The 26,277-nt window shown below is 40.2% G+C and overlaps 1 protein-coding gene across 1 annotated transcript in view; it reads left to right on the forward strand.

Annotated features, from left to right (window-relative positions):
• The window catches only part of EHF (ETS homologous factor), a 33,930-nt gene extending 11,955 nt beyond the window's left edge, over positions 1-21,975 (forward strand). The window contains exons 2-10 of the mRNA XM_069017101.1: positions 6,305-6,404; positions 8,861-9,106; positions 9,431-9,490; positions 11,841-11,909; positions 12,000-12,068; positions 15,047-15,106; positions 17,497-17,692; positions 18,514-18,647; positions 21,780-21,975. Of these exons, the coding sequence (XP_068873202.1) occupies positions 6,308-6,404; positions 8,861-9,106; positions 9,431-9,490; positions 11,841-11,909; positions 12,000-12,068; positions 15,047-15,106; positions 17,497-17,692; positions 18,514-18,613 (897 nt within the window). The 5' untranslated portion in view covers positions 6,305-6,307 and the 3' untranslated portion in view covers positions 18,614-18,647; positions 21,780-21,975. The remainder of the gene's footprint in view (positions 1-6,304; positions 6,405-8,860; positions 9,107-9,430; positions 9,491-11,840; positions 11,910-11,999; positions 12,069-15,046; positions 15,107-17,496; positions 17,693-18,513; positions 18,648-21,779) is intronic.
• The last annotated feature ends 4,302 nt before the right edge of the window (positions 21,976-26,277 follow it).

The raw sequence follows: 26,277 nt of genomic DNA on the forward strand, positions 1-26,277 counted from the left end.
TTTAGAAAATTTTATTATAAAAATGTTTCCTTGAATTTTATAGTCATAATGTGATTCAGTCACCAGGTTTTGTTACTATGGCCCAAAGGCACATGAGGTGGATTAAAAATGAAATGCATCAAATGCTCAGTATGTTTTACAACAAATACTGAGTGTGATCAGAGTGTTTCATCATATGAACTTTCTTCAAAGCTTTCTAAGAGTTTTTCAGTTCTCTTAGTTGTGAGTCTTGAGGTTACCATCAAACAGGTCAAGCTGCATAGATTGTCACCTCAGTGGTACCTTGCGGGCCATAGCAAAGTGGTCCAAAGTTGAGCTTTTTGTTGTGAAGCAGATGCCTGTGAGTAATCAGCCTGCAGATGATTGTTTCTCTTGAGGCTTCTCTCTGCGCTATAGGCACTATAGGTATGGAAACAAGGAAGTGTGTGATAGCTACAAGTGGATCTACATGGCCAGAAGAGATGCTAACACACTGCAGAAAAGGTCACATCTGAAAGTGAGCCATGGCAAGGATGCTATCTTATCTGGGAGTCTGGCGCAGACACCAAGGATGAACCTGAGACCTTTGCAAATTAAACAGATAAAGATCATAGGGCAATCCTTGGGTCAGCCATAGCTGTATGTATAGACACACTGGCTCAGACTAGGACCCTGGAGCCCTGGTAGTAACGCACATTAAATGAAAGGGAATAAAAAACCCCATAACAGAAGACCCAAAGCTCACAGTAGCATGCAAACAGGCTTTCAACATTCATATATTCAGTTTGTGCCTGCCCTTACCGCCACTGGAGATGTAAAATAGCTGGTTGGAATGCAAAGCAGCTAATTGATCATATACATTACAAGTACAAGGCATTTATGTTTCCAAAGTACCCATGTGTGTAAAACAAGTTCACGTGCTGTATCGTACATGTCCTTTGTGATGTTTTGAAAACTCTGCCCACTTAATAGTCTTTTGATTTTTCAAGAAAAGGATTAAAAATCCAGATTTTGTTACTCTTCAGTTGCAATTATCACTTGGTGTTATTTATTTTAGATTACTGTGTAAGTCTTTGACTATAATCCAAGATGCAGTAATGATCTAAAATATTTAACATACTCTGTAGATACTTGTTCCATAAACTCCAAGCCCTGAAAAGCAGGGATTGTGTCTTCACTGTGTACATAACACACTTCAAAGAAAATAGGCCTGGGTGAAATCTACATTTGAAGTTCAGCCATGATGGTAAAAGGGGAAAAATGGGGAAGAATCCCATAGGTAAATATGCCAAAAGAGATCCACCCTTTTGGACACGCCAGGAGGAGCTGCACTGAGCTTGTCTCAGCTAGAAGTCACTCTTAAGACTTTGCATAGCTTACAGGTGGAGTCATGGCTTAGTAGTTTCAGTCTGTTTTGCCCTAGACGTTGTTGTTGTGTTTTGCACAGAGTGCATGGCTTTACCAGAGGGACGGCTGGAGGCCCCCTTCCCCTATGGGCCCCTTTCCCCTATGGGCTGCCCTTCCACATCCCCTTAGTTCACATCACAGTTGGGTCCATTGAGCAACTTTACAAATTGGTATAAGAACAATCACTCTGGTTGTACTACTTTAGAATTCAGTCACTTTCTCTGTACCGCTTATTTGCCTTTCCTGTGTTCATAATTTTCGTGTCATTTAATATAAGCTGTTCTTGAAAGATTCTGGTTCAAAGAAAGGAGACACTCTCTATATGGATGTTAAGATTCATTGGGTTGAATGTGGAAATGGGGATCAGAGTAATTTATTTTCAGAGCACACCTGTAGTGCAATAAAATAATTCGCATAGAGTGCACTATACAGTGTTCAAGGTTCAAGGATTTGTAAACATGTTTTTCTGCAATGCTGGATTTGCTTGACAGGCAGGCCATGGCTTCTTGTTCTTTCCATTGCCACTGTTTACTCAGAGTGGTCAGGTGGTCATGGAAGAGAAGAAGAGCAGAGCAAATGACCTCCTGCTACAGCCAAGTTGCTGGGTTGTGGCTCAGCCAAAGCTCATCTGGACTCCAGTGAGAACTTTGACTAAGAGAGGCCTTCAGGGTTTGGTCTTAGAATACCACCTGATATAATGAATGTAGGTGAAAGAATTGTTTTTTTCAAATGCATTAATCCCTTATAATAGGACTCTCTCTCTGGAAAGAATTTTGTTGAACACCTGTGCACAGCTACATTTAACTGTGCTGGTTGAGTAAAGTGTTATTTGCATAGTGTTATAACTCCAGAGATGGCACCTCTTCAGGGGAATAGAATGGGAATGTGTGTACAGACACCTGCTGTGCACAGACATAGATGTGTGTTATGTGTATAAAAATACATGTGATTATATACTCATATGATATTTCATATGTGATTTCATTTATAATGTACCATGTCATAGTAGAGGGACAGATCTCAAGACTTCTTGTATTTGCCAAAATCTCAGCTCAGCTAGAATCCCTTTTTAACATGGTTTCCAGAGGAAATGAGGCTTTCGTGGTTTTTCTGTCTTTTGGCTTTTACATTTGGCCTGTAACAATCTTTGAGTTTCATCGCCAGTTTTAATTAAATTTGATATGGGGATAGAAGTCCCAGAGATATGAAGTTTTTACAGGATTAATGAAAACTGGCTGCCAAGTACCGAAGGAAAATCCATTAATACTCGATCTGAAAGAAAGAGTGACGCTTGAGCTCACTGCTTTTGAGACAATGAGATATTATGAATGCCCCAACCGTGGGAAAAACTTCAATCAGCACTCACATCTTACTAGACACTAGAGAATCCAACCACAAGATACACATTCATAGGAAACCAGGCTTCATTAGTTACACAATTCACTTTGATATATGGAATATAATTAAAAGAAAACTGAACATCTTATGTGTCCTTCCCCTTGAGGTTTCACACCCTTTAACCAGGTTTGTCTGTACACTGGGGAGGTTTGAGCTTTTGGCCCTGAACTAATGAGGAACGTGCTGCTTCCAATATCCTGACTCAAAATCTTTTCAAGTATGGGATGAGACACTGCTGTAAACATAAATCTTCCATGAATTTTTAGCAAAGAAAGGCATATACAGGATCACATGAAGAAAATACCACTTTAGTTTTTATACAGAAAATATTGTTGAGCATAATGCTGTATGCTTCCAAGCAAAGGTGTGGAAGTTGTTAGTAGGACTTTATACTCCTCCTGAACAAAGTGCTAGAATGATTTCCAAATAAGGAACACCCTTGCATAACGTAAAGGAAGTGACCTGAAAATTTTCAAGACACCAAAAAACTCATTCCGTGAATAATACACAGAACTTTGGCAAAGCTTTGGTTAAAGCTAAATCCAGTCCTCTTTCTGTGATTAATGTCATATAGTAAATTCTCCCTCTTAGGCACAATTGTTCCTACAGGTGATACTGGAAATGAATTAAATTATTCTGGTCGAGATAATTTATTTAGCTTCCAAAACCAGGATGTGTTGATTGATTAAATTGTAAAGCAAGTTCCATGGACATTATTTGAAAAGAAAATTAATGTTGTCCAGGGATATGGGGAAGAGCAACTGTCTGCTAGACTGTGACAGGGAGAGGACATTTTAAAGGAAAATAACTAAAATCCAGATCTCGGTTAAAGGCTGTCAGAGTTCTTTTCAGATCTCTAACATGCATTGGTTAAAGTTACTGCTGGGGTAAAAATGCAAGACACATGATTTGGTTTATTTAACTCTCCATAGCTTCAGTTGTCGAATCAAAGTGTCATCGGATCTTTTGGTTTGGAAAGTCACCTGATTAGTTATGAAGAAGAAAGAATTAACTGAATTTTCAGGACAAAATTACACAGAAATAATTTCAGTTCATCTGCACACGTTTCCCCAGACATAATTGTAAGCCTTTTGCACAAGTTATGAAATCTGTGTAGGATCCCAGAAACTACAGAAGTTGCGGAATACAAAACCACGTAACACAGCACTTGCAATTCTGAGATAGCTTCTGTAAATGTGACTTCAAATCAATGGATTTAAGTTATGAAGTGCATGTTATAATTTTTTAAAAACAAGTGAATTCAGCAAACTAAGTTTCTAAGTGTGTTTTCCTAAACCTCAAGTTTTATAGTTTTCCCGGAATAGCTGGTGTGCTACCTCACCTCTATTTGATACTGTAATAAGGTCTTTTTCATTAATATTTCATTCATTCATGCCTAATTGTCTTTAATGATTTAAACCAAAGTTAAAGAAATAACTTGATACGTCATCAACCTGTACAGCCTAAGAAGTGTATGTATTGATGGTCAAACATACATTATTGCTTAAAAGTTCTTATACATCAAGTATATAATTTGTATACGTTATAGGCTGAACACCTTTATAGGCATGATATTGAATTCAAATGCTTCCTCACACCTTCTCACTCACAATACTAAGTCACTTGGCCTATACACAGGGCAAAAAAAGGTCTTCTAACTTGTAAAAATATACTGACTGATATGATAGTCATCTTTCATTTGGCCACAATGGGGCAAGAAGTATCTCTCTCAATTTTAAATATTTTATAACCCCGTATATCTACTATGAGAAATTAAATCCTCCTTGCTGGTGGTCACTGAATCACAGTTTGGCTAGAATTAAAAGTGGAAAGCAGCTGCCAAATCATCCATGGTTTGATTTTGCCATCCTGTGTAGCTACCAAAAAAAAAAAAAAAAAAAAAAAAAGAGCCCTGAACTAGTTTATACTGTAAAGCACCATTCCCTGTGATAAACTTCCTTAAACTTCTTTGGCTTTGGCTTTTTAAGCAATTGTCAGTAACCTCTCTCTCTCCCTGTCCCTCTCTAAATATATAGGGGGATAGAGGGATGGGAGGGGACAAAATAGATACTTGTAACTTTTAAGTTACATGATTTATTCTAAATGACAGAGGAAAATACCAATCCAAGTCCTTTCCAGATTGCTCCTTTAAAGCCAAGGCTGTGAGTGTTTCTATTGACTCCTTCTCTTTTACCAAAAAAGGTTGCTGGCATGAGCTTTTACGGGGTAGAGATGTGCTCTCAGTGGATGTTTTTTCACTGGCCTCAGTAGATAAACAGCCAAGACCAGTGACTTTGTCCTTCACAAGTCCATTTTGTATTTCATAACCTTTTTTAATTCTAGGGTGAAGGCTAGTTGCATGCACATGCCATCCTGATGTCTAATGTTTTGTTTTTACAGACTTTATGGCTTTCAGTATTTTTGAACAGGGGCTTGGTTTTTGTTTTTTTTTTTTCCTGTGCATATAAGAATTACAATCCAAAGACTTTATAACATTTAACAAATTACTTTCCCAATCTCCTCAATAATATCTTTGGTTATAATGTATGTTTTTAAACCTTACAGCTTTACACAACTGAAAGATAATGTAAAACATCAAGAATACTCATCACTGGGGAATTTCATGTACTTTCATGGGAATGATTAAGCATGGGATAAATGTAATATTTTTCTAGAATATCATACAAGTAGGGGTTTTTTAAGTATAAAAAAGTAAAGGACAATCTTACTCATGGTGCTAATGCTAAGATACATGGAAAGGAAAGTTTGCTTAAAAGAGGGAATACTGTCTTGTGGGTGGTGTCGCTCTAAAATATTGATTCTGTTATAACAGTGGCTGTCTCATTTACAAGATCTTTGACCATCTGATTTATTTGGTGGTTTGAAATGTATGGTCTGAGATATTTGTTACCAAGAAGTGTTACAGACACTGCTGACACAGATCAGATAAGAAACTGGGTCAGTTGACAAGATATTCCCGGGAAGGCTACCTCCCTGTAACATTATGTGTATCCTTCTGTGCAAAGGATTTTCTGAGCAGGGGTTGTAGTCTACTGTATAGTTTCGTTTGCAGTTATTGAGAAGTTCTTTCTCTTTCCTAAAAAAAAAATAAAAAAGAAGAAAATGTTTAAATCATATTTCTCTTTAAAGCAGAAAAAAAAAAAGAAAAACTATTTGGTATTTCATTTCTCAAAGCTTGGCAGTTTTCGTGTATTGCTCTGTCAGGATCCTTGTCTTTTCATTCGGCTTCTTTTCTGATTACAGATTATTCATTTATGGATGGGCAGCTGTAGAAACTTGCTTCTTGCATATGCAAATTAATCATGGTAATGTTTATCATAAGGAGATTTTGTGGCAGTGGAAAAGGGGTTGTGTCAACATGTTCTTGATTTCAGTTGTATCTTCTTCTGCAAATGGAATTGGCCTCCTTGCTTCACCTTCAGTGGATTTCTTTTTTTTTTGCCATTTACCTCTTGGACTAGACACCGCTCACTAAGCAAGCTGTTTGACTCACTTACAGATCATGATTTTGGAAGGAGCTGGCAGAATGAGTATCAATTCCAGCAGCAATCTACTCCACCAGCAGCCTTCCTGGACAGATGGATATTCTACATGCAACGGTAGGAGGAATTCAACTGCTCTGAGCCGTGTTCTTTTTTGGGAGGCCAGGGGAAAGGGGCTGCTACACCTTTAAACATGTACAAGTATTATTTAGTAGTACTAATTTACTGGAGTTTCACTTCTGGTAAGAAAATTTTCCAGTTGTTGCTTTATTTGTAAAAAGCTGAACTTGCAAAAGGAACCAGTTTATTGTTCATTTCCTTACTGACTCTTTTTCTTAAAATTTAATGGTGTTGAAAATGCCAGAAGTTCTCTCTTCTCAGTCCAGAATCCTTTCTCTCATACCTTTACCCCTTGTGCTTCCTCTGAACCAACATTACTCTTTAATGCTAATCACCCCTCTGGCTTTCCAGGGGAATAGTCTTTTGCTTCTTTGCTGTATTTGCTTTTTCTGCTCAAATTACTAGATAGCTTTCTAATTAGACTGGCATTAGAGCACTAGATAGCTTGTGGCTTGTGATTTTTTCTCTTTTTTTCTACTTACTGTTTTCTGATTATATATCTGTGTACATAAAAATGTATTCATATATATTCTCTCAGTATAAAAAAATATATATAAACCTATACCTTTATGTATAGTGCTTGACATAAGTTTAAAATTCTTTTCATTATTCAATGGACATGTAAAACTTAAAATCTAAGCAGACAATCTCATACTGCAGTTATCCTTCTAATCCAAATAATGCTGCAACAAAACTTACAATTAAAGTTCCCACTTAATGAAATGCTTATGCTTTTTTATGTGTAATTTCTAAATATGCAGGAATACATCAACATGTGCTTAATAAATGTGCCTCTCTGTCTATAACAGTGTCATAGAGAAAAAAAGTTCTATCTGAGTTTCACTTTTCCCACAGGATTTCATGGATGGAAATGGTGGGGGTCTATGTCGAATTTCCAGTGTGAAACTCCTCAGGATTCACTTATGTTTTAGAGAGACAGGAAGCTCAAAGCTCAGACCAGGCTGTGCAGTAATTCACCACTTCACTTACTTTTTATCTAAGATACTTTTTCCTCTCACTAAAGTATCTTTGCTAACATTAGGATTCTAGTGGCCTCTGAAATCACTTTACTCTTCTGAAGTAATAGGAATACAAATCAACCTCCTTTCCAGAGGATATTTGACAGCTCCAGCAAACCTTTTTTCTCTGACATGCCACACTTTTAATACTTTCCACACTCATTCCCCAAATCCTTCAACAGGAGGATGAAGAACAGTCCTGCAAACTCCCTATGTTACTTACATAGGCCTTGTTGGCTAATACTGGTAAAGAAAGCTAAACAACTGTGGGGATTGTTTTTGTGTTACCTGGAAACTGTGTCCTGTATCTCAGTGGAAGAGACCTGAGATCTAGTGCACCTGAGTTAAGGTGATTTCCTAAAATGTGCCAACTCTGATGCTTGTGGTCCTCTATCAATATCCGCTCTTGTCAGTATTTCTTGCTGTGTGGTTAATCTTTTTCTAGAGGAGACTGGGAACAGACTGCTGCCATATCTTGGAGTGGGGCCACTGCAGAGCTAGGCCATGGCAGTCTCTCCTCCTCCTGTAATCTCTCATTCCCTCAGTTAAACCGTTCATGGACTTGTGAACATTTTATCTCACTGTCACCTCTGTCTGGCCTAGTCTGTTTTCCTCCTTTCCCAGGGAATAAATTGCACTGAACTTTGTGAGGACAGACCAAAGCAGTCCTGCCTTTGCTCTTATCTTACATAATGATCCCATCCCATGTACAATTTCTTCCATTTGCACATGTAAATTATTGTCATGCAATGACATACAACTGAGAGCAGTTTAAGAGATTGCCAAGAAAGGACTCAGACATTCTAACAAGAACATTAGACAGCTTCCATAACTAAAAATGAGTTTTACGAATGCATTCAGAAACCACTGTACATAACTACAGCACTAATGTGCATCCATCAGAATGCCAACTCTGTCATGAAACCATGGCCCACACTGATAGGCTTTTACCATGGAGCAGTAGGAGAGGGCTTTAACTTTTAACCTTCCCTTTTCTAACCCCACAATTCATATTCAGCTCCTACTAAGTTCTTACTCAAAGAAAGTTTTCATGTCACCTTATGAGAGTTTTGGAAGGCTTTTCCATCATTTTCTGATACAATAAAATCATTTTCCCACATACCCCTTTTCAACAGTACTTCTGTAATGTATCCTCCCTCAGAGAATTTTGGTGTATTTAGCCAACATTAAAAAGTTAATGCCTGCAAATCAGTCAGCCAAGACGTGTAATGAAATAATGCCCAATTTTTAGTTGTAGGACTGTGGCCAAAAGCCCCGCAATACCTTCTCTAGCAATAGCTACTGAGCCAGTGTTAAGCACTGAGAAAAGCATCTAGATCTGTAGACTTCCAAGGCGTGCAGTTTGGCTATAGATCTTTATTGCTGGTGACTATTATGCTATCAGAGAGAGTAAATATTTTTTTTCTTTTCCAGTATCCAGTAGCTTCTATGGAACCCAGTGGCATGAAATACACCCGCAGTACTGGACTAAGTTTCAAGTCTGGGAGTGGCTGCAGCACCTTCTTGATACCAACCAACTGGATGCCAACTGCATACCTTTCCAGGAGTTTGATATCAATGGGGAACATCTGTGTAGTATGAGCCTGCAGGAATTCACTCAGGCAGCTGGGACAGCAGGACAACTGCTTTACAGCAACCTCCAGCACCTAAAATGGAATGGTAAATAGATATTAGAGAGAGACACATGTACAGCGGTCTGAGTTCTGAGATCTTCAGAAGTCACTTACGTTCCCCAGAGACCTGCCTGGCAGATTATATTTGCTATGTTTGCTATTTGGCTTATATATAGCTCATTTACTGTATTGCTAAATTTCTTAGATATGACTTAAGGCAGAAATCTAAAGGACCAAGAGGAGACAATATGTTTCCCGTTCCAAAATCAGCCCTCTGGCACAGGTGTAGAAGTTGCTGCTTGGAGCTAATACATTTGATTCCTCTGTGCTCATTCTCATACCTCCTATCTGCCAATTTGCTTTCTTGCAGGCCAGTGTGGAAGTGACATGTACCAATCTCATAATGTCATTGTGAAGACAGAGCAAACAGGTGAGTAGCAGTTGGGTAAATTGTCTTTTGAAAAGGGGTGACCTTCCAAGAGAGACAAATAAAAATGGCATTAAAAATGGAAAGTGTATCGTGCAGAATTAAAGCAGTAATACAAATGTCAGTCAGTGCCTACTTCTGACATTTCAGGTAATACCATGTGCATATGGCCACTTTTCCTGGGAAACCTCTGCAGTATCAGCAGTCTACACTGATGTTCAGAGTTTGGACTAGTTTGAGGAGCTCAGTGGAGGCAGCTTTGTAGAGGACTTCATTCTATGCTTAATTCAGCAGATTTCAAAACAACTATTAACAATATGCTCAGAAGAAAGAAAGAAAGAAAGAAAGAATATATTGTGCTGTTAATGTTTGAAACTGGAGGACATTTCCAAAAAAAACTGCTTGAAGAGAAACCAAAATGTTACATTTTAATTTCTTCACATGTTTCAATGAAACTGAAATTCAGGCAGTAGTTTGCTTTGATCAAATCTGCATTTTTCCCGTTGCTGTTCTTTTTCTGAGTGTGTTCATAGCTAGATCCCTTTCCTCCCAGGACTTTGTTTCACTGAGAAAAGAACTTCAGCTTGGTTCAACCGTCCTCTTTAGGCACAATTATTTTCCTGGTTCCTTTGCCAGATCACACCTGTCCATATCCACACACTGTCTATCCCACTAATCCCAGCCTCTTTGTATGTAGGTGTGTCCGTGAGCCACGTTTTGATATCTGCTGGCAGAATAAATACAGATCTGTTGCATGTGGCATCTCCAACAGATACTGTCAGCCTGTTTATCCAACTAAGCTGCTGGAGCCCAGCCTCTCCAGCCAGGGACACTATCCACCTTCTCCTTGCAGCAGGCAAGGATTGCAATCTGCAGTCCACTCCTGGCCTGTGCCATATGGGAGCTGTGCATGAGGCAGCCTCGCTGCTTTCCATACAGGCAGCTCCAGTAATCCTTTTAAGTCCCCATTTATGAGATCCTGGTATAATACTACTTCCTCCTCCTACTAGAGATGAGGGCAAAGTACCTCAGCTGCACATCCTGGAAAGGACTAAGTGATGGATGGTTCCTCCTGGATGTGCTGAGTCAGGAGTGGCCTGATAGGGCTCTGGTGATGCCAACCACGGGCAGTGGGAGTGGGCGCTGCATGTGGGGGAGCAGGAATTGTGGATTAGGGCTGCTGGGAGAGTTACTCCTTGTGAGGCAGCAGGGACAGGGCTGGTGGTTTTGAGGGGAAGCCCAGCTCACTCCAGTAAATCATCACAGCTGCAAAGACATGGGTACTGAAAAAGGCCCAAATGGGAAGGTAAACACTGTCCCCGTGTTTTGGCTGGGTAAGGCCTGTTTTCAGAGGCAACATTAGGCAGATCAGGTGTCCAAGCAAGCAAAGGGTGTGTGCTGTTGTAGGAACGCAAGCTCTGGGTGCCCAAACATGCAGCTGTTAGTTAGCATGCCTGCTGAATTCCTATGTCATAAGTGGTAACGTAGCCAAACATGATGATTTACCTGTAACTCATTTTGGGGTTTTTGATTTCATTTATATGAACATGAAAAAAATTAGGTTTAACCTAGATTTGAACCTTGTATCTCATCCTTTTTGACCTAGTTTCAAAAGAAAAAGAGATTTTTAAGGCTTCTGACCTTAAAAATGCATTGTGAAGGAAGTAATTTCCAGACCAGTGTTCAGGTCATAAAGCCAATACTTCTGTTCTGCTTATATTGATCCATATGACCAGAAGGTCACTAAAAATTATTCCTCTTTAATGATGAAGGTGGTTTTTAGGTTAAAGGATGGGGACTTGGTGTGCCTGGAATAAAATGGCCCTTCATCTAGGATTAGGCTTTGATGTTTCTCACTATGTGCTTAAACATGAAGCTCTGTTTCAGAGAGGACTTTCGAGTTCTACCATTATAGAAATAAGTACTCATCATAAGCATCCTTCTGTTTTACTAGGTATTTGAGAACACTTTCATCTCTGTGGCTCCAATGCACTGTCACAATCATCAGGGGCTGAGAGTTCAGGACTGGATTGGGTAGAATTAGAGTTGATCTGGCGTAGGAAACCTCCTCCAAGGCCAGGCATAAGTGATATATTAGTCAGGAAAAGGAAGAGCATACTACATTATTTCTGAAAGTCAGTGCTTTGTGTAAATACATTTGCCTGAATATGCAAAATGCCATGCATAATTTAAGGGAAAGGTAATAATTTTGTACTTAGCCCCTTCACTTCTTCATTCCCTTGACAACTTTTTTTTTTGCACATTCTTAATTGTCTTTGTGCTCAATACTTACCTCTGTGCTAAAAAATTTTCTCTTAGTAATCTGATTTTCCTTTTGGTCCTTTGCCTTCAGATCCATCATTAATGGTGTCCTGGAAAGAAGAGAACTATCTTTATGACAGTGGCTATGGTAGCACAGTAGGTAACTAACATCACAATACTTTGTGCATTCTGAGATGGCTTTATTGTTGTCTGAGGCTATTAGTTTAAACATCTTCTTTTTAATTCCCAGAGTTATTGGACAGTAAAACATTCTGTCGTGCTCAGATTTCCATGATGACACCTAGTCACCAATCTTCTGGTAAGAAACTTGTAATTATATTTTTAATTGTTTGTCACTTGTCCCAGAGCTACCGACATGCAGTAGTCTCTGTGGTGTTCTGTTGTAGGATTACATCTGAGCCTCCCGTAATTTTAAACTAAGCAATGATGATTCTGACAGATTTATTAGCTGTCATTATTACAATAGCTTTCTTTAAAGAAATACTTCTGTCTTCTCTCTGTCAAGAGAAAGATGATCAAATAATCTGTAATCTCCACATATCTTTTAAAGTGACTGAGTCAAAGGGGTAAACACTAGTGCCGGAGAGACGAGACATTCCAGCTACACCATGCTTTTCTGTGGTATGGGCAAACGAGTGCCCTATTCCTCCCCAGAGGTGCCCATGTTTCCCTGGTGAGCCCGTGATTCATGTTGAGTAGGTTTCTGGGTTTGGGGCCAGGTCTGGGTTGGCCCAGGGAAGCTGTGGGCAGGCACCAAGCCCCGTGCCCAAATGCACTGCACAAGGGCTTCCTCCTGCAGCCTTTCTCAGCTGACTGCAGGGTGCTCACTGAAACTCCCTTCCCTTCCATGAGGGAGAGTAAAAATGTGCCTGCTAAAGGGCAGGAGAAAGGGCAAACCTGTTTGCTGTAATGCCTGGTGAAAGCGCAGTCTGTTCACACGTGTCAAAGGCCCTGTGGGCCCTGTCTCGGGGGCTGGCACCAGGCCGGAGGTGGGAGAGCGAGGCAGTGGGAAAAGAGTGAAGCAGAGATGGCAGGGGAGGAAGAAAGTGGGGAGGGAAAGGTGGGTTCTTCTTAGGAAGCGGTTAAGCAGAGATCTGAGGGAGAAAGCAGTGGAAGTCCTGGGAGGATAAGAAAGGAGAGCACATTGCTGTAGAGGAGGCCTTGCCCTGGGGGCAACCCTGTGCTTCTGCATGTGGGCAGCAGCCCCGGCCCCTGTGCCCGCCATCCCCTGCGCCTGCAGCCTCCAGAGCTGGATTTGCCACGTGACATACAGTTAAAACTAATGCTCTCAGCTACAAATTAAAAAAAAAAAGAGAGAGAGAAAACTTGACCAGAAGAAAACCACAAAACCTTAAAAAACTCCAACCAAACACCCTGTTTGCTTTCTCCACCACCTCCGCCCACTCTCGCAAGATGGCTGCCGGGATTTCAGGGCTCTCTGAAGGGCTGGGGACATGTCCGGATCCTGCCATGGTGTGTCTATCCGCTGACTGCTTAAGCCTAGAGCTAGGGTGGCACGCCAAGGGCACAGCCTCCTGTAAAAACTAAATTTGTATATCCCGTAAAAAAATGGCTCATTCCTGAATCATATGCAAATCATGTGTAACCTTTTGTCAAAAGTTTTGCAAGACGGCTTTGTTGAAACTGCATCATAACTCTTTTCATCTGTCAGGCCTCAGCCTCCTAACATGGCATGTTCGAAACCAGTCTCTGTGTAGGAGCTGTGGCAGAGCAGGAGGCTATTTACACAGCTAAAATCCAGAATAAATCACTGGCTGGGCAGAAGGCAACTGAACTTCCAAGAATAAATCTCCAGCTAAGTGGAGCATAACAAACATTTGCAAGCGAATTGTGGGATTTTAAAATGAGAAGGATTTATATGAGGGCAAATAAAGAACTGGGTCCTGCAGTCCGTACCTGGAGTTCCCACAGGCTTTTAATAACATATGGGGAATCATAATCCGAGGAAAGGCAGTGAAATAAGCCTCATTTTACTTCCCCCACACCACACCCCCCTCCAAGCTGAGTGAGGTTCAGGCTAGCTCATGCTTTTTGAGAGTGGGAAGGCAAAATGACTCAGAGCACGTTTGCTGCTTGGGGGTCAAGGACAGTAATTTATCAGGCGCAGAATAGCAGAGGTTAGGCCCATCCCCATGGGCCTTATTCAGTTTATGTTTCCAGTTATGTATGAATAAAGCAAGTGTGTGAATAACTTTGCATCTACCTTTTCACATGCAGTTATTGCAGTAGCTTGTGCAAATCTGACAAGTTTTTATGCAAATAAATATTTCCTGTGAGTCATTTTCCCATGCAAATGCCTGGTTTCCATGAAAAGTATGATAATTGTGCATTCATAGAAGCTGGGAAAACATGCGTGGGACCTTAAGCTTTGCTTTATGAGATTCAGGGACAAGGTATGCTGAAAAGCAAACACAGAAGGGGCTCCCTCTCAGGTCTATCCCACAGATTTTGCGAGACTTAGAGCAATCAGATGAAAGCTATTCATTAAGTACAAGAGCAGAGCCAGGCTGTGGTGGTTTGGGGGTGGGAGGGTTGAACGTGCAGACTGCGAGGTAGGTTACAGTCATGAACAGGCGGAACTTTTTTCATTTCTGAAGAAAGGCTTGTGCCAGAAGCTCTATTCCTCCTCTGGCTGGCTGCAGGTGATAAAGTACCATTGATGAGAAATGGCTTGTTCCTATGGCTCTGAGCCACAGAAAAATATATGCTTGTCCTGCTGCCAAAAACTCCTTCCAGCGCAGCCCCTTTCCCCCACCCTGCCCCCCTGAACCAGCAGTGCTGTGCCAGTTCATTATGTTTTAGTCAGGTAGGTGTTCTGTGCATTGGTACCAGCACATACATTTCCCATTAGATCATCTCTTCAGAAACAAATAAGCCCCCAAAGATACGTGCTTCAGCAAAGACTAAGATAATGGGACAATTCAGGATTCCTTTTACAGATGTGATCATCCTATTTTTCTCTCTCTCACACATAACATGAGGTGAGGTATTTGTTAATCAAATTTACGTTTCAAAAGCCAAATGTTTACCTCTGCATTCATTCTTTATTCATCAATGGTCTCTTTGAGAAGTGTGCTGATTAACATATAGTACAGAAAACAAAACTCTCCCTCCTCACTTAGATTACCTTCCGAAAAGTGATTATCTTTAGAAGAGATATTTGTTCTTTTTTGTGGTTTTATTTCTTTCAACCTGCTAGTCAGTGGAAAGCCTTTCATCAAATTTACAAATAGCCTTCATTTTCTTTCTCTGCAGACTCTTCAGACGCAAAAAAATCTCAAGATCATACCCCAAAGTCCCACACCAAGAAGCACAGTAAGTCAACATCCATGCTTATGATGGTGGTTAGTTGATTGAAGGAAAAAGAAACAAATGAAAATCAGATCCTATTTGAGAGGGAAGAGGAAGTATTTTGAACACAAAACTCATTAAATCATTATTGTGATTCAATTCTCCAAGGATCTGTCTAGTACTGCTTGTTTACATCATTTTTTGACTCAATATTATTAAACTTTTCAAATTGTTTTTATTGGTGAGGACCTAGGGAAAGCAACCAGAAACCAGCTTCCTCTGCCCTGCGTTGAGCTGGGCTGGTGGAGTGGAGTAGAGGAATGATGAGGAAGGCCCAGGATTAAATCAGGAGGGCCTGTGCGTGGGCACAATCATGCTCATGCCTGTGCCTGTGAGGTGCAGCGCACACCACAGACCCTGCTCAGCATCTCCTTGCAGAACTTCTCAAGCATGACATCACAAGCAAGCACCTATCCCTCAATCTTGCCAGGCTATCCCCTGATACAACACTCTTTCCACTCCCCTCACCTACATTTTCTACTAGTTTTTATTCAACCTGATGCTGGAGAACAGGTTACCATAATTGTGATTTCTGTACATAGTTCTATTAATGTACTGAGATTTTTTTATGCTGAAATATCTTGTGCATGTCTTTTGCATCCCGTGCAATTCTCTGATTATAATAGAAAAGCTTAATATTGGTCTTTCGCTGCGTTTTGTGGTATTTGGGTTCATCCTGTTTCAGTATGACCTCCAGATTATTTCTCTTCCTGAATCCTCTTCTTACTCTCTTCTGCCACTTTGCCCAAACAGAACTCCTGAATCTTATATCTGTACACAGATATCTGGGTGGGTTTTTTTGTGTGTGTATAATAAGGTTGTTACTGAAAGGATTAGACAGGACTGGTCTGAAGAAAGACCTGTGAAGAACTGAGGTCTGTCAGCTTGTTCAGCTTGGAGAAGAGAAGGCTGAAGGGTCACCCATCCCAGTCTACAGCTTCCTCAGGGATGGCAGTGGAGGGGGAGGTGCTGATCTCCTCTCTCCAGTGACCAGTGATAGGACATGAGGAAATGGAGTGAAGGTGTGCCAGGGAAAGTTTAGACTGGACGATAGAGAAGGTTCTTCACCCGGGGGGTGGTTGGGCACTGGAACAGGCTCCCCAGGGAAGTGGTCATAACACCAAGCCTGACATAGTTCAAGGAGTGTCTGGACAATGCTCTTAGTTATGTGGTTTAGTTCTAGGACATGCTGCGAGGAGCAGGGAGTAGGACTTGATGATTTTTATAGGTCCTTTCCAACTTGAGATACTCTGTGATTCTAAGAACTCAATTACAGCCTGGGCATACAAAACAGGTCACATTGGCAGTATGAGCTAATCCCCTTCATTTCCAGTTTCTTCAGTACTGCTCTGTATCATGACCATAAGTTACCGATGCCTAGATAGGCTAGGTCCACCACATTTTGCTGGGTCCAGAAAACAATTATAATAATAAAGAAAAATACTGGATTAGTTGACTGAAATCTAATTCTACTTACACTGCACTGTATACCATTTTCAAGTTACCTTCACATCTTTGACTAGCTTGTTTCCTTCTAAATTTGGTCTAATTGCATGCTTTTGAAGTCAGACCAAAGAACTGCTGTCTTTCTGGCTCACCTTGTCACTGTGTTTGTTATTCATTTGTAAACTACTTCATCTGACTTGTTGCTTTTTTTTTTTTTTTTTTTTTTGACCTGGACTTTCTGGTGCCATCTTTATAGTAACTGTGAGATGTATTTGTGCTTAGACTGGGAGGTCTACCTGTTGAACTTGGAGATCTGTTTTTCTCTTTTCTACACCATGGTCAAACTTTTTAGTACTCTTTTTACATAAAATTTTGGCTGGCCAGTTTTGTCACTATCCCTCTATGCACTCTAACCTTCTTACTTATTCATGCAGAATGGCAGTTCACCTCCTGTGCCTTCTGTCTGCCTTTTAAATGCATGGAGGTTCGGTGCCTGCTTCACGGTAATCTCGGCTGTTTCATGTGCCACACAATAATATCAGGGTACATGCCGTGCTGTAGACGGGGATCAGGAGAAATGGCAAATGAGATGAGGGGAAGGCTTAAACATGTTCTCTTCAGGGCAGAAACAGTGCCAAAGGCAGAAGGAAGCAGTGGGTGGTTTGGACTCTGCTTCCCCTGGTTGCTGGGGCCCCTACCTGCCTGCCACAGGGCTCAGACTGCCAGAGGCTGACGCTTACTTCCAGTGTAAAGGCTGCCAGTGTTTTTCACCTGTATATCTCTGAGGTGGGGGTCCTGTGCTCCAGAAACTATGGCCTGAGTGTTCACCCTCTGTAGATGAGATAAAAATTGCAAGCATAGCCCACAGAGCTCTTGAGACACTCCTTCCTGCCCCTTTCTTCTTTCAGATCCTCGAGGAACTCATCTTTGGGAATTTATTCGTGATATTCTTCTCAATCCTGAGAAAAACCCAGGATTAATCAAGTGGGAAGATCGGTCAGAAGGTGTCTTCAGATTTTTAAAATCTGAAGCTGTGGCTCAGCTGTGGGGAAAGAAGAAAAACAATAGCAGCATGACTTACGAGAAACTCAGCCGGGCTATGAGGTGAGCTGGAGTTGCTGAGGAAGACTGTGGCACATACACAGACAAACTGGATGGAGAATTTGTTTGACTTTTAAAAATTATTTGTCAACAGCACCAGTTGCTTTCTTTGACAATCTCTCACGCTAATTTTGAGACTGTAGCATCTTGTTCTTTGTCTTTTCTTCTCCTATTTCCGTGTAATATATAATACATATAACACGAATAATTGTTTATATATATATATATATAAATTCTGTTTCCCTCCATCCAAACAACCAATGTAGGAAGGGAATATGGTTGCAGAAATATGGTTCACATACTACTAAACCGAGTGTTTAAATGGCCCAGTAATAGCTGGAGACCTTGTTATTTCCAGCAGTGTTCAGAAATGAGACATACCCCACATCCATTGTCTTAAAATAGGTGTTAGGATTTTCTTTCCTCTTTGATTTAACATTTTGAGAATGTTTCCATAATCTCTGAAACTTCAAAAGGTATTTTGAAAATGAAGCTGAGGTTCTTTCCTGGTCTGATTTTCAGATCCTGGTTTATCTGGAAAAAAACCCCCATGAAATCTCATGAGTGTGTGATAAATTTAGCAATATGCTTTGACCTGAAATACAGTGAAATTCAAACTCAGAAGCTAATTAATAGAAAGTAAAAAGAAAGCATCCATTTTTCCTTCTTTGTCATTCAATTATAATGATCTTAGGTATTATATATATCTCTCAATAAAAAATAAAGACCTTGTAGGCTGGCTACGGGATTGTCTATTTGGCAGTGGCCTTTTAGGACTACAGGTGAATTTATTTTTATATCTTTTTCTGTTTTTATTTTAACAGATACTATTATAAAAGAGAAATCCTGGAGCGTGTGGATGGTCGGAGACTAGTATATAAATTTGGAAAGAATGCCCGTGGTTGGAGAGAAAATGAGAATTAAATCTATCAAGAGAGAACATTTAAAACACATGGATGTAAATATTCAAGGACTATTTTCTTATATTTATGTACCAAACTGGGGTGAAAAAACAATTCTACTTCTGTCGGGAAGAAAGAACGTTATCATTATTGGTGTTAAAATTATTTTATTTGAAGTATGTCCTGTATGGGGAAAAAATGTACACAGTTTTCTGTGATATAAGTTAACATTATAGAATTATGATTATTTTTCCCTTCTTGTGAAGCTTTCCTTTTTTTTTTTTTTTTTAAATCATACAGGCATAATGTGATTTATGAGTCATGCAAAGAAAAGGAAGGAGCTAAATTCTAGGGCATTTAGGGAGTATGATAATCCACTTTGGAAGGCCAACTATAAGTGGAGGAAACAGTAAAGCATCTCTGAGCCAAGTAGCCTTCTTCCACAGTCAGATGGTTTATAACTTTCCTTGGCTAATACCACTTGTTCCTTCCCGCCTCTGATTTCTGAGTGTTTTAATACTTTGCTGGCTTTCAGCTGCTTTTCTTGAATTAGACAGTGGGTTCCTCTTCAGCTGGCTTATCCCAGCCACGAGAACAGTGGCTCTGCAAGGTGGCTGTCAGCATTTTTTTGGAGAGCCCATACTACCTCCACCATTGCAACCTTCTTTTGTAGGCAGACATTTAGGACCAGACCATACCTGGTTCTCAGTGTCCTCCCTAACCTCCAAAGAGCATTCAGCTCACCCCAGGAAAAAGGCTATTTGTTATTAACTAAATATTGTTGGGGTGAACTGCTGGAAGAGAGTCAACCTTGGGGACCAAAAGCTATTGAAGGAAGATTGTTTTCTGACTGGGCAAACTTATTAAAAGGCACTGGTTTCCCAGTAGGAATGTTAATAGTCTTCTCACCCTCTTGCACTTCTAATTAAAGCTTTCAAATCTGTGACATATGAAGCAGTGAGGAGGTGGGCAAGCAGAACATTTATTAATCCCATGGCATGAGGAAGCAGGCTCCGCAGTTACTTCAAGCTTTGTGGTCCTCCTGGAAGGTCAAGTCTCACTTGGACAGATACTTTAAAAAAAGCTTCGAGAAATGCAAAGCTAAACTGTGTGTAAAGTATTAGTTCCCTTTGCTTTCCTCAAGTCTAACTCTATACTGTACTTGTATTTGTCAGCTGTGCTTGGGATTCTTAGCTGGAGGGAAAACCCCATCAACATAAAGACATTGAGATTTTAGGGACATTCAGATCTGGGTCAGTATTTTGGGTTCACCTCTAGCAGTGCTGTACAGACACTGAGCTTTCATCGGCAGCTTTTCCTTTCTCCAAGTCACAAATGCTTTCTGCCAGCACTGAGCATATACAGAACTTAGGGAAATAAAAACTGGAGGAGGCAGCACTTCACCAGGTCACTGACTATGTGAGATGTGGGAGTTGAGAAACAGGATTGTCTTGGTGATGTTAACAGAGGTGAAACCAAGATCAATTTCAAATCCCTTTTTCAGGGATGAGGAATTTGGAAGGAAATTGAGAAGTCCAGTATTAAAAAAAGAAAAGGGGGGAAAAAAAGGAAAATTAAGAATGTTCAATCCATCCAATATCCATTTCCTCAGGCATCCCCTGGGTTTGAATCCATATTAGCTTGAAATACAGCAAAATACAGCTGGAGGTTGCAGGTTATTCCATTTTTGTTTGTCTTAAGAGGAAATAGAGATGAAACTAAGAGACAACAGAAGTATCAATATAAAGGGTATAAAATGTGCTTAGCAACAATTTGTAGGCAAACATGAGAGCCTAACTTGTTATCTACACATGTAGGGCATGTTAAACAATAACACCACCTCCTACACTCTGTATGCCAGAGCTGTCACCATCAATTACCCATACATGACAATTTTTACTTTTCATAACCTGGGTGGAGAGAGGTTCATCTTATTTACAAATCAAATAATAAGCCTGTGTACTTCAAAGCATTTTTTTCTCTCAGTTTATCTCTGTTGGTTTTTTTTTTTGGCTGTCTGTGCTAGCCTTGCTTGCTTTTGCGCAGCTCAATAATTTCATTTTTTAGCTTAATTTGCTACATTTCACTTCCTTCACCATCATTTTGTAGTTGATAGAACAAGAATCAGGCCACCAGATGAGAAGAGCACTTTCACTTTGCTTATAAGACCATTTCTTCCCCCTGCCTGATGGTTATTTGTAGCCCTTTGCTCCATGCTCTTCACACCACCTCCACACCTTGGGTGAAAATCTGAGATCAGTGGTACTGTCACAAATCTGCAGTGTAGTTCTACCTAATCTCAGGTTAACATGTATCTTATAGCAATGTATTGTAATACTTCATGAATTTGCTTTCTGCCTGATCTCTCACAAAATTTCTTGGGAGATAAACAAACCTGTGATATATGCGTGTCACCACTTGGTTGCTGAGCAGCAGCTAAACCTGCCTGTAAAGGTTTCGAAAGATAAAACTGTACTTAGAAGCATACTGTATAAATTGAGAGAGTGGTTTACATTGGGATGCAGTATAAATGGTCTTCCACTGTCACATCTTTCAGCACGTGGAAATCATGCAAGTTTCTGTTTCCACCCTGCAGAACTTTGCAGAGTACTAGGTACTCGTCATTCAGCATTACAATAGCACAAATTTGGAATAGAAGCCAGCCAACATTTACTCTGTTTTACAAATATATTAACCTTTGCCTAAGACAAACACAAAGGACTGTTTAAAACTACAGTTCTTGCCAAGGACAGATGCAACCAACCAAAGAGAGTCTTTTTACCAGACCTAAGCAAACGGAGAAAATGAAGAGATGAATTTTTATGTAAATTGCTATTTAAACAAAAAGCATTTCTGATTGCTCTTTTATTTTGTATTTCAGAGGCTGAGCAATCATATTTTTAGATGTATCCTTTAAGTTAGCAGCTGCTGAACAGGTAGCACCATGTGTATAGATTTTTATTGTACCATAATTTTTCATATGTATAAAGCTCTAGATAGGAAAGTATATTGTATTTATACAGTTACATGCAAATCACAATGTCAAAGGGTTGGCATGAGCACTCTCAATATTTTCTGCACAAAATTAGAGCAACTTGCTCTAAAAACATCCTGAGAAACTGTATGTAGGCTGTTGAGCTACATAGACATTAAAATGTTTAGTTACATTTTCGTCTTTCTTTCTGCAGCACATTGCATAATTCCTGCTTGCTTCTCATAGCATCGTCTTCAATGTCTACGTGGGGAAACAAATCCAAGTTAGATATTTCACTATTGCCATTGTAAATCTCAGCTTGGAGACAATGTATTCACAAAATGGTTCTAAAGACTGTTTCTATTTTTGTGAATATGATACAAATTCAAATAAAACACTCATGAAAGAAATTATTTGAATAATGTTTATCTTCCCTTTTTTATGTCTTGTGATTGGAAGTGACTAATGTGAATTCTTTCAGTACTGACGAATATTTCAATATTGATGAAAGGACTGCTCTGACAACAACAAAATCCAATGGCTTAAATTTACTAATATGTTGAATAGCCCATCTGTTGTGAAGATACTGGATTTCCAAACCTGTTTTGTGTCTCACAGGCCTCACTGAAATAATGGATTATGTCAACACAGCTAGATTGCCTTTCTTGTTTGGCTGCTAAACCGAACAAAGGCCTTACTTCAGCACTGATTTAACTTCAAGGTATTTTGAAGTGTGTGCAAGGGCTAGGCTGATTAAGGATGCCATTACTCACACTGAGCATTTCCTTTACTGAATCAAAGCAGCTAAAACAATGAAATTCTGTCCCTCGTGTTATTTTTCCATCTAAGTGGTGGCTACAAAAAGGGGCCATCTCTCCCGATTTACTCTGTAGTTTGAGGTAAAAAAGTGAAAACGCCTATAATTAAAAGCAAGTCAAGGCAGACCCCTGTGGCATTTGCAGTCTGGGGGCTGTGGCTGTGCCAGCCGGGTGCGAGGGTGCTGTGTGTGGCCTGCGAGGGGCCACCCTGCAGCCCCTGTGCTGCCCTGCTGGGCGTCCTGGGCTGGCAGCACGAGGTGGTGCAGAGCAGCGAGTCTGACACAGGGAGCTGAGCCTGCTGCTGTGCCAGCACGTCTGGAGTTGGGCTGGAATCTCAGCCAGGAGCTTCACTGCAACAGGACAAGTCACACCATCACACTCTATAATCTGCAAACGTGCATAATTTTAAGCAAGGGAGTGATTCCCCTGCCTTTGAAATTATGCATATAGGTGTTCAAGGATGGTGGCTCTAGAAGTTTTCAGTCTATATTAAATCAGCCTATATTTGAACCTGGAATTTCAAAGGGGCTCCAATATTATGTCCACATAAACAAGAGAATGGGTTTGAATTTTCAACACAGGTACAATCAGTGTCCTGAAAGGGTGGTCATAGTTTGAGAACTTGGGAGTCCCAAACTTGGTTTCAAAAGGAATTGGAACTAGATTTCAGGTATGTTCAGACTGAGATTTAAATAAGCACACAGCTGGTTTTCCAGTAAATGGTTGGAGCTTTTGTTTCAAACAAGATGAGGGCAATATGTAAGATAAACACAGATGAGAATATTGTTTGGAAACATGCAAATAAGTGCACATTTAATAACCTCCCCCCACCCAAAAAAAAACCCTGAAAAGCCAAACCAAACCAAAAAAACCCAAGACAACTAATACTCTTCTTTGATTGTCACTTAAAACAAAGGAAAACTTCAGCTTTCAGCTGCAGTCTAAGGCCACATGAAATAAAAATTCAAAGCAAAATTCAGTTTGCGTGTCCTATGTAAACTGAGAATAAGTAAGAGGAGTGCTGCAAACAGAGCCTACCTACATCTTAACGTGATACGAATTTGGGTGCATGTCTGCATCAATGACAAGTGATAATTGCTTCAGGTAAGTGAAATCTGGTACTAGCAAGAAAAGAGGTGATTAAGAGTTACCAATACTAATAGCTTCCAGTAAATGGGTTAATTACAATAATTTGAAAGGTAGGTTATCTCTCTGGGTTTTCAGTATTTGCTTCCTTGCTGATGAAGCTTTGCTCAATGCAGTCTAAGTCCTAAACTTTGTGCAAGCCAAGAATTTTCTCCAACAACCACCCTTTCCCCAGATATTTTGCTCCTTCAGTCACCTGAGTGTTAGAGAAAATAATAGGGAAAGAAACAAAGTAGGAGGAAGAGACTGAGTTGATGACCAGGTCTTAGTGCATCAAACAGTTTGATGAAGAAATACAAAGGTTGTATGTGCAAAAAAATTTAATAACATCCAAGTCAGTCTATTTATAGTCTTTCCATCAGAGGTTGGTTGCAAAAATTAAACATAAATTAGTGTTTACAAGTTTAATTATAACTTTAGGAAGAACAAGAAATTATAGCAATATGCCTGTGTGTACTGCATCATCTTGTGTACCTAAAAAAAATTTAATTATGAAAAATGACTGAAGCATTATTTCTGCTGAAGAATTTCTCTCCTCTATATTCAGTATGTGTGATACCGTCTTTGCTTTCATCTTGGTTTGAAATTCAACAATAAGATTCAATCTCAACACAGGGAATGAAGAAAGAGATGTATGATCTGTATTGTAGCAGGTAATTCAAAGCAAATAGGCAAACTGTAGCTTCTTCTTTCTAAGTGTTTTGATTCCTTATTTAGTATTTATACTGTCCCTGGCAACAAGGTGTGAAGTTAGGGGTAAATACCAGTATCAGTGATACATCTTGTGAATTTTGCAGAGGAGCTTTCTTGTCTCTCTCTAGGAGTGGTGAAGAGACCTTCAGAGCATGAAGATGGTGAAAGCCTCCTTCTTACACCTGAGTATGTTGAGAGGCTGAACACACCACCTTAAAACCTGCTTTTTAACACTCCTGTCTGTGGCTTGAAAGCCACAACCTTCAGCACTGTGTGGCAAGGGGATTATTGTACTTCACAGCTCACATGGAAGGCTGCACGATGGCCTCTTAGGAACGTATGGTTGAGAAGTGCTGTGTTTGAATCCATGTTGCAGCCTCTGGAGACTGCATGACTCACTCTGTTTTGAGGTCTAGTGCCACTGTACACCTTCATCTGCATTTCTCAGATGTGCCAAGGCAGAGGGAGGCTGAAGACTTAACGCATCCCAAATGTTTCTGTGAGTGCTGCAGAAAGGTCAGAGGATTACTGGGACTGTTGAAGTTCCTGGAAGTGGTGCTGCCATGAGGATGCTAAGACACAGCTCCAGCTGGAGATACTGAAGTGGTCTGGGAGAGGGCAGTGTCCCTTTTTCAAGTCTTGCCAGTTTTGCTCTCTATTTGTCAGCTTCTGTCTCCAGTTTTTTCTCACATCCCCTTTTCCCAAGCAGTGTGGTTGTAACGTCACTGGCTGTACCCATGGAAACTGCTCTTTCCCTGGAAGGGGATGTAAAGTGTTTGTCTTATGAGTCGGCTTTCATGCGCCAAGACCAAACCAGCCCTTTGGCTCTAGCTCACATCTTTATAGGCTGTTAATTTGCCAAGGTGGGGAAATTTAAAAGTGCAACCCAAATCTGTAACCAGGGGCTCTCTAAGGGAGTCACTGATGTTCGGAGAGGATGGAGGTTCACACCACAGGTCTGATCTTGCCCAGCCTCCTGTGGACTATGCTGCTTCTCAACACAGTCATCCCATGAAGCCTGTGCCCAAACACTGACAGAAGGAGAAACGGCATTCACCACCAGATGCTCACAGGCTGGAGTCTTATGCTGTCTAAGATCCCTGTATTTTCAAAGAAAGCTTAAATAGACAGACAATTAATTAAAAAAAAAAAGAGGGGAGATCACCTTGAATTTCATCCTGCTCATAGCAGATAGAATCAAAATGTCTCAGGTAATTATCTTTGCCTGAGATGATGATCACTCATTTTAGGAGTTTATAAAATCTATGAGTTGTGATGTGAGGCAACCTGCAACTCTCCATGCATCCTCCTAGAATTCCCTCTGTACTCCTATATCTCTCTCTAAATCGTACCTCCTCTCCTGGGGAAAGGCTCACCAGAGCTTATCAGATTCAATTACTGCTGTTTCATATCAATGTTCTCATGTGAAACCAGAATACAAATAAGCCAAGACTACCTCCATACCCCCAAACAATTACAAATGCCGATGAATCACCAGTTATTCATGCCAAACCAATATTTTTCAGTATTTTATAGTTCACGAGTGAAACATTTCAGCATGTTCAGACTGAAATCACTGGCATGCCAGGAGGCATTTCATGGAGAAGGGCACTCTGCATGGGGATGCATGGCATATCCAGCAGCTGTCATGCAATCACATTTGTCTTAAGGACACTTTTTACTTTTTCAGTAGGTTTGGAGGTGAAGGGATAGTAAAAGTTACATTTACTTTCAAGAAAGTTTAGTTAGATGATAAAGCTAATCTAATTTTTCACTTTGCTGCCACTGTAAGACAGACACACTTTGCCCTCCTACTTCCCCAGACTTTTCATCAAATGTAATTTTTAAATACACATACAATGAAAAGTTATGTGGTGGTGATAAAACATCTTTTTTTTTTTTTTTTTTTTTTTCCCTGGTGTGTAGAAAGAATTTAATTCACTATGAATGGATAACCCATTTGTTTATACTCAGGTTAAGAACAAAGCCAGCTAATAAGCTTTGCTGTCACCTTAAATAAATGGTTTCACAAGATAATAACTCCATCCAGCTACA

The sequence above is a fragment of the Aphelocoma coerulescens genome, chromosome 5 (genome assembly GCF_041296385.1).
Source record: "Aphelocoma coerulescens isolate FSJ_1873_10779 chromosome 5, UR_Acoe_1.0, whole genome shotgun sequence".
Lineage (NCBI taxonomy): Eukaryota > Metazoa > Chordata > Aves > Passeriformes > Corvidae > Aphelocoma > Aphelocoma coerulescens.